Source organism: Halichoerus grypus, chromosome 3 (assembly GCF_964656455.1).
Source record: "Halichoerus grypus chromosome 3, mHalGry1.hap1.1, whole genome shotgun sequence".
Lineage (NCBI taxonomy): Eukaryota > Metazoa > Chordata > Mammalia > Carnivora > Phocidae > Halichoerus > Halichoerus grypus.
Window position 1 is genome coordinate 172,156,954 of NC_135714.1, and position 17,763 is coordinate 172,174,716.

The 17,763-nt window shown below is 35.5% G+C and overlaps 1 protein-coding gene and 1 pseudogene across 1 annotated transcript in view; both read left to right on the forward strand.

The window, feature by feature from the left end:
* LOC118554951 (disintegrin and metalloproteinase domain-containing protein 18-like) overlaps positions 1-17,763 on the forward strand; it is a 181,030-nt gene that overhangs the window by 30,235 nt on the left and 133,032 nt on the right. The window contains exons 4-7 of the mRNA XM_078068256.1: positions 1,086-1,164; positions 1,551-1,627; positions 2,802-2,979; positions 10,949-11,014. Coding sequence (XP_077924382.1) covers positions 1,086-1,164; positions 1,551-1,627; positions 2,802-2,979; positions 10,949-11,014 — 400 coding nt within the window. The remainder of the gene's footprint in view (positions 1-1,085; positions 1,165-1,550; positions 1,628-2,801; positions 2,980-10,948; positions 11,015-17,763) is intronic.
* On the forward strand, positions 8,021-9,052 carry LOC118554950 (glyceraldehyde-3-phosphate dehydrogenase pseudogene; annotated as a pseudogene).

Below are 17,763 nucleotides of genomic sequence, written 5' to 3' on the forward strand. Positions count from 1 at the left end.
AGATTCACTTCTCCACATGTGCTACCTTCGAGAAAGTGGTCGCTTTTCTGTTCAGAGAGTTGCTGCTATTCTTTTCTTAGATCTCCTGTTGAGTTCGTAGATGTTCAGAATGGTTTGATCCCTATCTAGCTGAATTCCTGGGACCAGATGAAATTCAGGTCTCCTACTCCTCCACCATCTTGCTCCTCCCCCTCCTTCAAAATATATTTGTAATTGCACCTCCACCACTGCTACTGTCTTAGTTCAAGTCACTATCATATCTTGCCTGGATGACTTAATAGCCTAATTGCTCTCTCTGCTTATTTGCCCTACAGATAATTCTCAACACAACATTCAGTTTGATTCTATTAAAATGTTGGTCTGAGGGTTGCCTGGCTGGCTCAGTCAGAAGAGCATGTGACTCTTGAGCTCAGTGTTATGAGTTTGAGTCCCATGTAGGGTATGAAGGTTACTTAAATAAATTAAAATTAAAAAAATATTGGTCTGGTCCTATCATATATCTGTTCAAAATCTTCTAATGGCTTCTCATCTCTGTGATGCCATCTCTTACTACTATCTCTCATCTTCAATCAACCTTGCATTCCAGGCATATCACCCCCTAGCTGTTCTTTATATACAGAAGGCACATTTTGGCCTCAGGGTCTTTTCATTTTCTCCTAACTCTGTCTCAAATAACATATCTGTGCAAATCCATGTGGCTTGTTTTCAGGTTCAGTCTATTCAGTGAGCTTTTTTATGCCATCCTATCTACACTTTGCAACCAACTTCCCTCACCCAGGCTTATTTATAACATGCTGGCAGTATTTGTCTCTCACTATCATGAAGACCAGTGGTTTTGTCTTCTGTTTATTGCTGTATCCCAATGCTTAGAAGAGGATCTATCAATAGGTACCTAGGAAATATTTGTTAGATAAAGACATATATAGGCCCACAGGTTAATATCTGATACAGAGGGCCCAGTCTGCTCTAATTAAATTGTATTATTATATGAATCCTGTATATTTCACATTTATTTTTATTTTTATGTTTATATTCATATTAAATTCATGACTCAAACATTTTTTTTTAATTTTTGTTTTTCTTAGCTCATTCTTATCCCAGAACTTTTTGGTTTATACATATAATGAAACTGGATTTTTGCATTTAGAGTCTTCATATTTTAAGGTAAGCTCTATATGTCTTAGATATTTGTTATCATATAGCTTTTTATTGAAGTGGCCATATCACTACCATTGGGATATATTTGTTCTATTACAATTTAATACAAATATTTTATTCTGTATAATTATGACCTGTTATGTGATTGTTCATAAAAATGGTACATGATAGAGATAAAACCCAGGCTGAAAGAATACTCATTGGCACCTTGGTGGTACAAAATAAAGAGGATTGTCAAAAACGCTTTTTCCTTGAAAATCTGCATTAACAAATCTATATGATACACAATCTTATTATTTTCAATTATTTTAACATTTTTAATCTCTATTGTTAGCAAACACATTTTTATTCATAAAGAATTTATTTACTTACTTTTCTATATTGTTTTTCAGATGCATTGTCATTACCAAGGATATATTGCAGATATTCCAAATTCACTTGCAACACTCAGCATCTGTTCTGGACTCAGGTAATAGGATCTTACATGATACTTATACATGGAAAACTTTAAAATGAAACTTAGTGGCTAGCAGACATAAATCTGGGAATTTTAAGGGGAATCCAAATCTGAAAGTTTCCTTTATGATGGCCTTACTTTTTAATATCAATATTAGCAGCTGAACTTTAGTGTCCATTCAAATGAAATCATTCCAGGGAATCCTGACTGGAGGTATTTTTTTCAAGATACTGTGCAGAAGGGGATAGTTTCAGTAAAGGAAACTTTAAAACTAAATAATATTATTGCATTATCTTTCAATTATCTCAAATAGTTATGGAAAATGATATGAATTAATCATTTCAATATGCACATATTGTATGCTTTCAGTTTAGGTGCACTCAGTATCAGACAAAAAAAACAACTAATTAAGAAGGTCCCTCAGAGCTAAAAAAGCAGGGATAAGTGATTTTCATCAGTGATGGTGGCAAGAGAAAGGTATTAAGTTTATTAGAGGAAGACTGGTCCAGAGCAACGGAAAAAAAGACTCTCCCTAACTTCCTTTTGGTTTTGGTTGCCTGACTTCTAGAATTTACTCATGTCAACTCAGAAAAAAATGGCATTCATTTAATGTGGTTTTCATAGATATCCACCTCTTTACATATACACTCTATATACCTGCTTTTCCTTATTCTAAACTCTGTAAAAACATGAACTTTATTCTTGGAATTCTCAACAAGTGCTTGATTTTCAACAAATACTTGGTCTTAACTAATGTATCTTGAATAAATATGACTATTATACACATAATATAAAATATTTTGCAATATATTTTGTTCTTTAATATATGAGCAAAACTAAGGTAGATGTGATATCTCAGTTACTAATGGTAAACCAGAAAAAATGGGAAAATAAAGTGTGTTTATAATGTGTTCCTTACTATATTTCAAACTGGAATTTCTATTGATTTCCTCTCTATAATTTCCATGCCTTTGTTGACATTCTTTATTTATTGAGACATCATTAAAATATTTCCCTTTAGTTGTTTATATATGGTTTATTTTAGCTCTTTGAAATTATTTAAATACCTAGTTCAAAATATATAAATTTAATTCTTTAAATTTTTTAAGTTTTTTTCACATTTTAGATTATAGCTTTGATGGGATCACTTGTAGGGTTTTTATATCATTGCTTTCTAAATATTCAGGGGATTCCTTCAGTTTGAAAACATCAGCTATGGAATTGAGCCATTGGAATCTTCAGCACGATTTGAGCACATAATTTATCAAGTGAAAAATGAGAATCCAAATATACCACTGTTGGCAGAAAATTACAGCAATATTTGGCAGAAAGGCCAACCCTATAAAGATAATTTAAGCTCACAGGTAACATGATAATTCTGATGTTATGACATACTGTGAAATTATTTATGTAGAATTTTGTTGATTGTGGAAAGGAACTACTTAACTGTGGAGTAGAAATATCTAATTTGATATATTCTTTCTACACTTTTAAATAAAACATCCATATTCCATCTAAAATATATGAAAAATACACAATAATGTATTTCAGGCTTATTATAATGTATTATGTTACATTTCTTACTTTAGCAAAAATGCAGATTATTGAGTAAAATTTAGAAATATAGAAAGAATGAAGTCACTATATAAAGACAATAAAATAAGTTAAATTACCACTAGCTTGTTAAAATTACTTTTAATATTTTTATATATGGCTTTATGTACTACTAGAACATATCTTTCTGAAATTGATAATCATTTGTATATTATTAAACTCTTAATTTACCTGTTGGCTGTATATAGAGTTCTTGTTTGACAGATGTTTTTCTTTCATCATTTGAAATATTTTAATTCACTGTCTTATGGCCTCCATGATTGCTGATGAAAAATTAGCTGTCATTAATCTTATGGACGATTCCTTGTACATGATGAGTCCCTTTTCTGTTGCTTCTTCCAAGTTTCTCTCTTTATCTTTGGCTTACAGTATTTTTTATATAATGTGTCTTTGAGTGGTTCTTTTTGAGTTTATCTAAAGTGGAGTTGACTGAGCTTCTTTTTTTGTACATTAATGTTTTTCACCTAATTTGGGAAATTATGGGCCACTAGTTCTTTGAATATTCTTTGGCCCTTTTATCTATCTCCTCACTTTCTGATACTCCCATTATGTGTATGTTGGTATGCTTGATAGTGCCCCATAGGTCTATTAGATTTTGTTTATTTTGCTCCATTCTTGGTTCTTTCTCTTCCTTAGATTGTATAATCTCAATAGATCTGTCTTCAGGTTCCTTGATTCTTTCTTCTGTCTGCCCATATCTGATGTGGAGCCACTCTAATGGGTATTTTATTTCAATTGTATTTTTCAATACCAGAAATTCTATTTACTTCTTTTTAAATAATTTTTTGCCTTTATTGATATTCCATATTTAGTGAGGCATTATTATAATATCCTCCTTCAGTTATTTATACATAACTTCTTTTAGCTCTTTGAAATGATTCAAAATACTTAATTTAAAGTATTTTTCTAGTAAGTCCAATGTCTGATCATCCTCAAAGACAGTTTCTATTGATGACCTTTTTCCTGTATATGGGTCATACTTTAGGTCTTTTTCATGTCTCATAATTTTTTGAAAACTGAAACTAGTCACTCCAAATAATACAGTGTGATAACTCTGGAAATCAGATCCCCCTCCATCAAATACTATTGCTATTCATTGCAGTTGTTATTTGTCTTGTAAATTTTAACTGGTTCTCTAAAATGTGTATTCTGTGTTGTATGTAACCACTGAAGTCTCTATTCTGTCATCTTTTCAGTGTGTTAATGATCAGACAGAGTTCTTTAAACGCTTGGAAACAATAGGTTTCCCAGTTCTTACTGAGAGTCTCTCTGTACCTATTGGAGCATGCCTTTGTCACTCAGTCAGGCAGTTAACAATTGCACCTTTCCTTTCACTTTCTGTTTGCACAGAGCCTTGAGATCAATCAGAGGTGAGAGTTTAGGGTCTTTTCAGGTTTTTCCTAAGTATGTGTACAGACTTGGGAATGCACTTAGCCTGATACATGTGTGTGGTCTGCTAGATTCCCAGAAATTTATCATAGCTTTTCAAAGTTCTGTTTGAATATCTTATTATCCAGTTTTTCTTCTAAGTCTTTTTATTGGTCTACTGTTTGCCCCATGGTCATTCACTGCTCCAGACAACTGTAAAGTTTTAAAAAATTGCCTATAATTGTTTAAAACAAATGCCTTTGGAAAAAGGGCTTTTCCAACTGTGTAAAATGTTATTTAGGTCAATATTGACAAACAAAATAGGTCTTCTAGGGACAAAATAGTTTAGGTCATGACATTTCTTTAGAAATGAGATTTTGAAGATGTTCCAGCCATATTCTGCTTTTTCTGGAGGTTGCCAGCGTACTGGTATTCACTGCAGATTTGAGCTATTAGTTTTCAACTAATGGGAGAAAATACTAGAGTGAATCCAAATTCCACAGATACCATTACTTTTACCCAGATCAGTTATTTTTCTTGAATAAACACTCCCCTGAAGGCTGCACACCATTTGTTAATTTCTAGAGATCTGAAAAAAGTTGATTCTAACAACTTTTGCCAGTTCTCTTGTTGGTTTTATGTAGAGAGAATTTTTAGTGGTTCTCAACCTGATTTTAATTGATGTATTTTCATTTCTTCAGTTTTATATACCATGTATTTATAATCTTTTAATGTACCATTTTTAATTTACCTTGTTATTCCTCCATTGACCCATGGGAAATTTAGAAGTGTGCATAATTGGACATTTTCTAGATATCTTTCTTGGTACTTATTTTTAACTGATTTTCATCATGTTCAGATAGTGCATTTGACTTTAGTATAAGTATTTCTCTATATATCCTGCAGTTGTTTTGTGTAGTGTTTTACAGATGTTCATTAGGACAATTTGTTTGTATTCTTCAAAATTTCTGTTTTCCACATTTTTTTCTTGTAGGAATTTTGTAGCTTATGTCTGCTGTCCTCCTGTGGGGCATTTTTGAGCTTTGTTCTGTATTTTTCGTTTTTACATGATATATCATTATTAATTCTTATTTAAAGTAATAGAAGATATATTTGCCAAACTTCCACTAGACAATAATTGGTTTTGTCCAAAAGTTAGTGAGAAAATTATAATACTGTGTTGTTGTTGTTGTTGTTTTTCTCTGAAAGGCAAGCAGGCAACCTCTTTCTCTTTTCCAGATCATTTCTAATTGTAAAGTTACACACACTGGCTTATCAAGAACACAGTACAAAGGTACTCAATGATAAAATAAAATGTGCATAGACACATGTGGATAGGGACAACCAACTACTTTCCATATCGGGTGGTTATTTTAGAAGTATTTGATGTTGAAATAACACATTTCATGTTGCATGTTGTTTAATATTTTCTACTAGTGCCTTTAACATATTAACTAGAATTGCTTTAAATCTTCCATCTGATAGTTCCAATATCTGTTTCATTTGTAAGTCTGATTTTCATGATTGCTATATCTTTTATATTACATTTCCTTTTTGCCAGTCTATATCCCTTCTCTCTCTCTTTTGTGAAAGCTAAACTTGTTACATAACATAGTAGGCAGTAGATATTGAATTAAATGTTAATTTTAGGTTTGGAGATGAACATACCTTTCTACTGGGTCTTTAGCTTGAAATTTTCTGTTAATATAGTCAGAATATAGATCTGTTTATGTGTGTTTTTGCTATTGCTATCCTTAGTGTACTTACCAGAAGCTTCGCATTCTTTTTAGTGATTATCTTTTGTTTAAGGTGAATAATTTGCTAGAGGAATGTCTGTTCTGTTTAGCTTTGTATTTTTCCACTTGACTGTTTTGTGTGTTTAGATAAAAATCCATCTCTTCCAGATCTTCCTGCTGTCTTTCCTGTATTTTTTTTTTTTGACACATTTTAGCACGCATCATGGATTTGGCATAGAGCAGAGAACAGAGGAATTCTCTGATGTTTGGATTAAAACTCAATGTTAGGAAGGCACTATGAACCTGGATTTGGGGATGTAGTCTTCACAAATGTCACCAACTCTCTCTTCCAGATGTAATACTGGGCCTATCAAGTATTCCTTACTTACCCTCCAGAATTAGACCTTTTTATTAATTTTCCTCTCCCAGCTATAGTTTTTACAAGTTCCCTCAGGATATAAACCTCTTTCTGCTTTCTCCAGTAGATTAAGGCTTTTGTGTCATAAAGGAGATAGAGGAGATGAGTTTGGGTGGTTTTTGCAGTGGCTGATATTCCTCTGCACCAGCCAGCACTATATCTTTTTCAATATATGCTCTAATCTTCATTATGAGTAAGTTATGGAATTCCTGAAGAAAAAGCCTGTAAAAATCTGTGAAATCAACTATCTTTATGATTCCCAGAGATGTCACACCTTTATGCTAGCCAAGCTTGGCCTTTAGAAATTCAGCCAAAATTTCTAGCTGGATTTCTTATCAGCTTACATGGTTTTTGGTGTCATCAGAACAAGCTAAGCAAATACCTGGTTTCTTGCCCACCCCGCAGGCACATTTCTCTCTCCAGATTTTGGTTAGTGGTTTAATCCGCAGTCTCAGTTTTTTGATGGGTTAAGTAAAAATCATTAATATGTACTTAGTTCAGGTTTCACTTTGTTGCACAACACTTGTTTCTGATCTCTGATCTAAATCCAGATCACCACCAATACTGCAAACAATTTTAACTACATACATTTGGCAATGTAAATAAAATGGGGCCAATATCTTAAAAACAATGCACTATCAAAACTCAACCAAGATGGAATAGACAACCTAAACAGTCCTGTAACCAATAAAAAGCATTGAATTTTCAGTGAAAAATCTCTCAAACACAAAATCTCTCTGATGTAGACGGTTTTATATAAAATTTATAATACATGTTAAAAGAAGATATAATGCCAATTCTATACAATTTCTCCAGCAAAAATTAAGAGGAGTAACACTTTACAACTAACTTTGTGGGGACAATATTGTCCTGATACTAAAACTATATACAGACAGTACAAAACAAACAAACCCATAGACCATATGAATATAGATGTAAAAATTCTGAATAAAATATTGTCAAAAGTAATTGAGTAATTTATTAAAAGGATTGCACACCATGATTAAGCATTGTTTATCCAGTGTTGGAAGTCTGGTTCAATATTTGAAAATATACCGAAATTATCTACCATTTAACTAGACTAAAGAAGAAAAGGTGCACAATCTTCTCAATACAGAAAAATAGGACAAAATTCAATTCAAAGTTCATTTATTATATAAATTTTCAGTGATGATGGAAACTTGTAACTTGTTCTAGTGATAAAAAATAATCCTATAAAAGCAGATAGCAGTCTCTGGTCCACCCCATTTGACAGACAGCCACATCTTCTGGTTCAGTGCCAGCCACGTCCCGGAGACACAATGGTGAAGGTCGGAGTAAATGGATTTGGCAGTACTGGGCTCCTGGTCACCAGGGCTGCTTTTAATTCTGGCAAAGTGGATATTGTGGCCATCAGTGACTCCTTCATTGACCTCAACTACATGGTCTACATGTTCCAGTATGATTCCACCCACGGCAAATTCCACAACACAGTCAAGGCCCAGAACGGGAAACTTGTCATCAATGGAAAGTCCATCTCCATCTTCCAGGAGCGAGATCCCGCCAATGTCAAATGGGTTGATGCTCGTGCTGAGTATGTTGTGGAGTCCACTGGAGTCTTCACAACCATGAGAAGGTTGAGGATCACTTGAAGGATGGGGCCAAGAGGTTCATCATATCTGCTTCTTCTGCTGATGCCCCTGTTTTCATGATGAGTGTGAACCATGAGAAGTATGACAACTCCCTCAAGATTTTCAGCAATGCCTCCTGCATCACCAACCACTTGGCTTCTCTGGCCAAGGTCATCCGTGACAACTTTGACATTGTGGAGGGACCCATGACCACCGTCCATACATCACTGCCAATCAGAAGACCATGGACGTCCCCTCTAGGAAGCTGTGGCCTGATGGCCGAGGGGCTGCCCAGAACATCATCCCTGCTTCCACTGGTGCTTCCAAGACTATAGGCATGGTCATCCCTGAGCTGAACAGGAAGCTCACTGGCATTGCATTCCGTGTCTTCACACCCAACGTGTCCATTATGGATTTGACCTGCTGCCTGGAGAAAACTGCCAAATAGGATGACATCAAAAAGGTGGTGAAGCAGGCATCAGAGGGCCCCCTCAAGGGCATCCTGGGGTACACTGAGGACCAGGTTGTCTCCTATGACTGTAACAGTGACACCCACTCTTCCACCTTTGATGCCAGGGCTGGCATTGTTCTCAATGACCACTTTGTCAAGCTTATTTCCTGGTATGACAATGAATTTGGCTACAGCAACCTGGTGGTAAACCTTATGGTCTACGTGGCCTCCAAGGAGTAAGAGCCCTCTGGACCACCACGAGAGCAAGAGGAAAAGAGAGGCCCTCAGCTACTGAGGAGTCCCTGTCCCAACTTATCCCCCAAAACACTGAGGATCTCCCAACCTCCACCATTTTCATCCCAGACCCCTGGGAGAAGGAAAAGGGCTTGGGGAGCCCTACCTTGTCATGTACCATCAATAAAATATACTGTACCCAGAATCCCCCCAAAAAAGCAATAGCAAATATAATACATAATGAAGAAAGAGTACTTTCCTGTTAAGGTTTGGTATAAAGCAAGGATGTACACTCTCTCCACCTTTATTTAATAGTGTTGGATTTCTAGGCAGAATAATAGTGCAAGAAAAGGAAATAAAAGGCATACAGATCAGAAAAGGAAACATAAGAATGCCTTTATGTGCAGATGACACAATTATCTGCTTAGAAACCTCAGGAAATATAGAAAATAACTGCTGGAACTAAGGGAAATCAATGAAGTCACAGAATACTTGATCAAGATACAAAAATCAACCATTTCTACATATTAGCAATGGATATGTGGAAACTATAAGGCAAATATATAACATTTTCAATCACTGAAGAATAAAATGATATCTTAGTCATTTTAGGCTGCTATAACAAATTACTGTAGACTAGTGGCTTAAACAACAAACATTTATTTCTCACAGTTCTGGAGACTGGAAGTCCAGAATTAGGAGCATGTTCAGATTTTTGGTGAATGTCCTCTTCCTGGTAGGCCTATCTTCTTGCTGTATCCTCAAATGGTGGAGAGACAACTAGCTAGCTCTCGGTCCCTTTTTATAAGGGCACTAATCCCATTCTTGAGGGTTCTAGCCTCATGACCTAATTACCTTCCAAAGGTCCCACCTCCAAATGGGAGTGTTTCAACATATGAATTTGGGGGGAACACATACATTGCAAGTAGAAATATAGCAAAACATATAGAAGTTTTATATATTGAAAAGTACACAATGCCGATGTAAAAAATCAAATGTAAATAAATCAAGGAAGACATCAATAAATGAAGATACATACCATGGAATGGAAGACTCGGCATAATAAATATTCCATTTTTCTTCAAGTGAATGTATAGGTTTAACATAATTCCTCCAAAATCCTAGCAAGAATTTTTATAGCTACATATAAATTTGGTCTAAAAGGTATATGGAAAGTCCAAGAAACTTGGATCAAGGAAGAAATATAGAAATTTTTTGAAATTTCTATATGTAAAATGGAATTTCAGTGCCTTAGAAATACAGCTCATAAAAAATTACCTTTAAAGTGTTAAGTAATGATAAAATAAATGGATGATATATAGCTGACTGGCTTGACACTATCAAGAATTAGTATATCATACCAAATGGCACACAGTCTATACTCTGAGACTACAGAATTACTTCTGATATCACACATTTTGTTCTTTCTTGTGTACGCATATGGTTAGTAGTACAAAGTATACTATTTACCCAAATTTCTGTGTAGACTATGAATTCTCAAATATTTCTTATGTTTTTCTGTGAATGAATTAAAGACTTCCAGTGCACCATGGTTGGTGTTACATAGTCTTTAGGAGGGCAGTGTGTGAAGAATTTTCAATGTGAACTGGTAATGTAGGTTTGCAATGAGATGAAGACAACAGAATGTGTATCTTTATATTCATTTTCTTTCTCATTCAGTATTAATAGAGAGTACCTAAACTCTTACATTACTCCAGCAAGCTCACTGGGACTCTTTTAAACCTGGAATATATTTTCAAATGAAATTTTCTGATTTGTAATTAATTTTTATATTTAATTCCTCATGAAGTTTTTATATGTGTTCCCCTTCTATACATGTTACTCTTTGCACTTAAATTCAATACATGTTAACATTTGATAAATCCTTTTTTTTCCCCTCAGGAAACAACTCTTTCAAAACTATTACCCCAATACCTAGAAATTCACATTATAGTAGAAAAAGCTTTGGTAAGTAAACTTTTCCTTCCCTCCTTCCCTCTCTCATTCCTTTTTTCTCTCTTCTCTTTCTTTCTTTGAACTCAATGAAATAATTTTTTTCTTAACTTCAAAAACATAATGTAATTTTAAAACTATTTCCAAGTAAAGATATTTTATTTTAGTTGTTACTGTTACGACTAAAAGCCCCAACTAGCCTAGAATGCCCTACACTATCTACCCTGCCCCCATCCTCAGCTTAGCCCAGTCTCTCCTTGACCTCACTTTCTAGCAGCCTTGACCTTCCCTTAACCTGCTCTAATCTCTCTGGTCACATTACTTTTTTAAGCATACCAGATGCTTACCATCTTACCAATTTACTTAATGTTTTCTAACTTTACTGAGAAATAATTAACAGATATAATTGTATATACTTTAAGGGTAAAATGTGATGATTTGATATACATTGTGGATTGATTGCCAAGACTAAGATAATTAACACATCTATTACCTAACATATTTTTTTTCTTTATGTGTGTGTGTGTGTGTGTACACACAAATGTGTGTGGTAAGAACACTTATGATCTATTCTCAGCAACTTTCAAGTATACAATATCATATTGTCACCATGCTGTATGTTAGATCTTCAGAATTTATTCTTTCTTATGACTGAAAGTGTATACCCTTTGACCTATATCTCTCCATTTCCCCTCCCTCCAGCCACTGGCAACCACCATTCTATTCTCTCTTTTCTTTCTTTTTTTTTTTTATTTTGCATATAATTGATACCATACAGTTTTTGTCTTTCTCTGTCTAGCTTATTTCACTTAGTGTAATGTGCTCCAGGTTCATCATGTTTTGCAAATAGATTTCCTTCCTTTTTATGACTAATATTCCATTGTGTGTGTGTGTGTGTGTGTGTGTATCACCTTTTTTATCCATTCATCTGTTGATGGACATTTAGGTAGTTTCCATATCTAATCTGTTATGAATAATGCTGCATTGAACATGGGAGTGCAGATATCTCTGAGGTACTGATTTTGTTTCCTTAGTATATATACCCTGAAATGGAATTGCTGGATCACATGGTAGTTTTATTTTTAACTGTTGAAGGAACCATCATACTGTTTTCCATAATGGCTGTACCAATTTACATTCTCACCAACAGTGTAGAAGGATTTCCTATTCTTCATATTCTTTTTTTAAAGCTATGTAAATAAACATTTTTATTTATTTGACAGAAAGAGAGAGAGCAAGCACAAGCAAGGGGAGTGGCAGAGGGAGAGGGAAAAGCAGGCTCCCCACTGAGTAGAGAGCCCGATGCAGGGCTCTATCCCAGGACACGGAGATCATGACCCGAACTGAAGGCAGACACTTAACCAACTGAGCCACCCAGGTGCCCCAGGATTTCCTATTCTTCACATTTTTGCCAACAGTTGAAATCTCTTGTCTTTTGGATAATAGACATTCCAACAGGTGTATGGTGATATCTCATTGTGGTTTTGATTTGCATTACCTTAATGAATAATAATGTTGAGCACCTTTTCATATACCTGTTGATCATTTGTATGTCTTCTTTAGAAAAATATCCATTTGGTAGACATAATTTCTTTTGAATATCTACCTAGGAGTGAAATCCTTATGTCATAGGGTTAGTATATGATATTTTAGGAGATACTGACAGTTTTCAAAAAGATTATAACAATTTGTTCTCCCATCAACAATTTATGAAAGATCCATATCCCCACAAACAATTGGTATTGATAGTCTTTAAATTTTAGCTATTCTGGTATATGTATAATGAGATCATATTGTGGTTTTTATTAGCATTTACCTGATGACTAATGAGTTTGAAAACATTTGATACTGTTCTAGACTATTTGGATATTCTAAGAGAAAATACATGTGTTTTCCATTTTATTTATTTATTTATTTATTTTATTTGAGACAGAGAGAGAGATAGAGAGAATATATGAGCAGGGGGAGGAGCAGAGAGAGAGAGAGACTCTTGAAATAGACTCCTTGTTGAGTGTGGAGCCCAATACGGGGCTCTATCGCACAACCCATGAGATCATGACCTGAGCTGAAACCAAGAACTGGACACTTAACCAACTGAGCCACCCAGGTGCCCCTTCTCATTTTAATATTTTTATTAATGTTTTGTGGGATTTTATTTATTTTGAATATTAATCTTTTGTCAGATGGTATATTGGGGATATCTTCCTCCAGTTTGAGGCTTGTTTTTTCACTCTCTTAATGGTGTATTTTTTTTAAGACTTTATTTATTTATTTGACACAGAGAGAGAGAGAGCACAAGCAGGGGGAGCAGGAGAGGAAGAATGGATAAAAAAGGTGATAAAGAGCAGGGAGCCTAATGCGTGGCTCGATCCCAGGACTCTGGGATCATGACCTGACCCAAAGGCAGTTGCTTAACCAATTGAGCCACCCAGGCACCCCTTAATGGTGTCTTTCGATGGACATATTTCTTAATTATTATGCATTTAAATCCAATATATGATTTTTATCATTATCTTTTCCTTTTAAGAAATATTTTCTTACTCCAAGGACATAGATATTTTTACTTTTGTTTTGGAATTTATTTTTATTTACCTTTTCACATACAGTTTTATGATCATCTCTAGTTGATACAATGTGTGGTGTGAGATAGGGTTTAAAATTTATTTTTTCCATATTCACTTGCTCCAACACTATCTAGAAAGACCTGTCTTATCTCATTCAGTTGTGCTCGCAATTTTTAAAAAGTCAAGTAATGAAATATGTATGGCCTATTTCTCAAATCTCTGTTTTCTTTACTCCCCACTGGCTAATTTATATTTTGTTAAATACAATACAGTGTAGAAACACTACACTGTAATGATTACTATAGCTTTATTGCCATTTAATCTATTTGTTTAAATCCTCTTATTCTTCACTATTGCTTTGACTATTCTGGGTCTTTTTCCTTTAAATATATTTTAGAATTACTCTAAATTTACACACACACACACACACACACACAAACACACAATGCAACTGTGACTTTGATTTGGGGATTTCATTGAATGCTTATATCACTTTGGGGAGAATTGTCATCTTAACAGTATCGAGTCTTCCAATCTAATACACACACAATTTTACACTTTCTGTTAATTTCTTTCACCAGTATTCTGTTGTTGTCTGGACATCCTTTTTTTTTTTTTTTAATTTTTTTATTGTTATGTTAATCACCATACATTACATCATTAGTTTTTGATGTAGTGTTCCATGATTCATTGTTTGTGCATAACACCCAGTGCTCCATGCAGAACGTGCCCTCTTTAATACCCATCACCAGGCTAACCCATTCTCCCACCCCCCTCCCCTCTAGAACCCTCAGTTTGTTTTTCAGAGTCCATCGTCTCTCATGGTTCGTCTCCCCCTCCGATTCCCCCCCTTCATTCTTCCCCTCCTGCTATCCTCTTTTTTTTTCTTAACATATAATGTATTATTTGTTTCAGAGGTACAGGTCTGTGATTCAACAGTCTTGCACAATTCACAGCGCGCAACATAGCACATACCCTCCCCAATGTCTATCACCCAGCCATCCCATCCCTCCCACCGCCCCCACTCCAGCAACCCTCAGTTTGTTTCCTGAGATTAAGAATTCCTCATATCAGTGAGGTCATATGATACCTGTCTTTCTCTGTTTGACTTATCTCGCTCAGCATAATACCCTCCAGTTCCATCCACGTCGTTGCAGATGGCAAGATCTCATTCCTTTTGATGGCTGCATAATACGCCATTGTATATATATACCACCTCTTCTTTATCCATTCATCTGTTGATGGACATCTTGGCTCTTTCCACAGTTTGGCTATTGTGGACATTGCTGCTATAAACATCAGGGTGCACGTACCCCTTCGGATCCCTACATTTGTATCTTTGGGGTAAATACCCAGTAGTGCAATTGCTGGATCATATGGTAGCTCTATCTTCAACTTTTTGAGGAACCTCCATACTGTTTTCAGAGTGGTTGCACCAGCTTGCATTCCCACCAAAAGTGTAGGAGGGTTCCCCTTTCTCCGCATCCCCGCCAACATCTGTCGTTTCCTGACTTGTTAATTTTAGCCATTCTGACTGGTGTGAGGTGGTATCTCCTTGGGGTTTTGATTTGGATTTCCCTGATGCCGAGTGATGCTGAGCACTTTTTCATGTGTCTATTGGCCATTTGGATGTCTTCTTTGGAAAATGTCTGGTCATGTCTTCTGCCCATTTCTTGATTGGATCATTTGTTCTTTGGGTGTAGAGTTTGATGAGTTCTTTATAGATTTTGGATACTAGCCCTCTATCTGAGATGTCATTTGCAAATATCTTCTCCCATTCTGTTGGTTGTCTTTTGCTTTTGTTGACTGTTTCTTTTGCTGTACAAAAGCTTTTTATCTTGATGAAGTCCCAATAGTTCATTTTTGCCCTTGCTTCCCTTGCCTTTGGTGATGTTTCTAGGAAGAAGTTGCTGCGGCTGAGGTCGAAGAGGTTGCTGCCTGTGTTCTCCTTTAGGATGTTGATGGACTCCTGTCTCACATTGAGGTCTTTCAACCATTTTGAGCCTATTTTTGTGTGTGGTGTAAGGAAATGGTCCAGTTTCATTCTTCTGCATGTGGCTGTCCAATTTTCCCAACACCATTCGTTGAAGAGACTGTCTTTTTCCCATTGGACATTCTTTCCTGCTTTGTCAAAGATTAGTTGACCATAGAATTGAGGGTCCATTTCTGGGCTCTCTATTCTGTTCCATTGATCTATGTGTCTGTTTTTATGCCAGTACCATACTGTCGTGATGATGACAGCTTTGTAATAGAGCTGGAATTCTGGAATTGTGATGCCGCCTGCTTTGCTTTTCTTTTTCAACATTCCTCTGGCTATTCTGGTTCCATACAAATTTTAGGATTATTTGTTCCATTTCTTTGAAAAAAGTGGATGGTATTTTGATGGGGATTGCACTGAATGTGTAGATTGCTCTAGGTAGCATTGACATCTTCACAATATTTGTTCTTCCAATCCATGAGCATGGAACGTTTTTCCATTTCTTTGTGTCTTCCTCAATTTCTGTCATGAGTATTTTATAGTTTTCTGAGTACAGATCCTTTGTCTTTTTGGTTAGATTTAGTCCCAGGTATCTTATGGTTTTGGGTGCAATTGTAAATGGGATTGACTCCTTAATTTCTCTTTCTTCTGTCTTGTTGTTGGTGTATAGGAATGCCACTGACTTCTGTGCATTGATTTTCTATCCTGCCACTTTACTGAATTCCTGTATGAGTTCTAGCAGTTTTAGGGTGGTCTTTTGGGTTTTCCACATAAAGTATTATATCAACTGCAAAGAGTGAGAGTTTGACTTCTTCTTTGCTGATTTGGATGCCTTTCATTTCTTTTTGTTGTCTGATTGCTGTGGCTAGGACTTCTAATACTATGTGAATAGCAGTGGTGATAGTGGACATCCCTGCTGCGTTCCTGACCTTAGGGGGAAAGCTCTCAGTTTTTCCCCATTGAGAATGACATTCGCTGTAGGTTTTTCATAGATGGCTTTTATGATATTGAAGTATGTACCCTCGATCCCTATACTCTGAAGAGTTTTGATCAAGAAACGATGCTGTACTTTGTCAAATGCTTTTTCTGCATCTATTGAGAGGGTCATATGATTCTGGTTCTTTCCTTTGTTAATGTATTGTATCACGTTGATTGATTTGCGGATGTTGAATCAACCTTGCAGCCCAGGGATAAATCTCAGTTGGTCGTGGTGAATAATCCTTTTAATGTACTGTTGGATCCTATTGGCTAGTATTTTGGTGAGAATTTTTGCATCAGTGTTCATCAGGGATGTTGGTCTGTAATTCTCCTTTTTAATGGGGTCTTTGTCTGGTTTGGGGATCAAGGTAATGGTGGACTCATAAAATGAGTTTGGAAGTTTTCCTTCCATTTCTATTTTTTGGAACAGTTTCAGAAGAATGGGTATTAATTCTTTAAATATTTGGTAGAATTCTCCTGGGAAGCCATCTGGCCCTAGGCTTTTGTGTTTTGGGAGATTTTTGATGACTGCTTCAATTTCCTTAGTGGTTATAGGTCTGTTCAGGTTTTCAATTTCTTCCTGGTCCAGTTTTGGTAGTTTATACATCTCTAGGAATATATCCATTCCTTCCAGATTATCTGATTTGCTGGCATATAGTTGCTCATAATATGTTCTTATGATTGTTTGTATTTCTTTGGTGTTGGTTGTGATCTCTCCTCTGTCATTCATGATTTTATTTAGTTGGGTCATTTCTCTTTTCTTTTTGATAAGTCTGGCCAGGTGTTTATCAATCTTATTAATTCTTTCAAAGAACCAGCTCATAGTTTCATTGATCTGTTCTACTGTTCTTTTGGTTTCTATTTCATTGATTTCTGCTCTGATCTTTGTTATTTCTTTTCTCCTGCTGGGTTTAGGCTTTATTTGCTGTTCTTTCTCCAGCTCCTTTAGGTGTAGGGTTAGGTTGTGTACTTGAGACCTTTCTTGTTTCTTGAGAAAGGCTTGTATTGCTATATACTTTCCTCTTAGGACTGCCTTTGCTGCATCCCAAAGATTTTGAACAGTTGTGTTTTCATTTTCATTGGTTTCCATGAATTTTTTTAATTCTTCTTTAATTTCCTGGTTGACCCATTCATTATTTAGTAGGATGCTCTTTAGCCTCCATGTATTTGAGTTCTTTCCAACTTTCCTCTTGTGATTGAGTTCTAGTTTCAAAGCATTGTGGTCTGAAAATAGGCAGGGAATG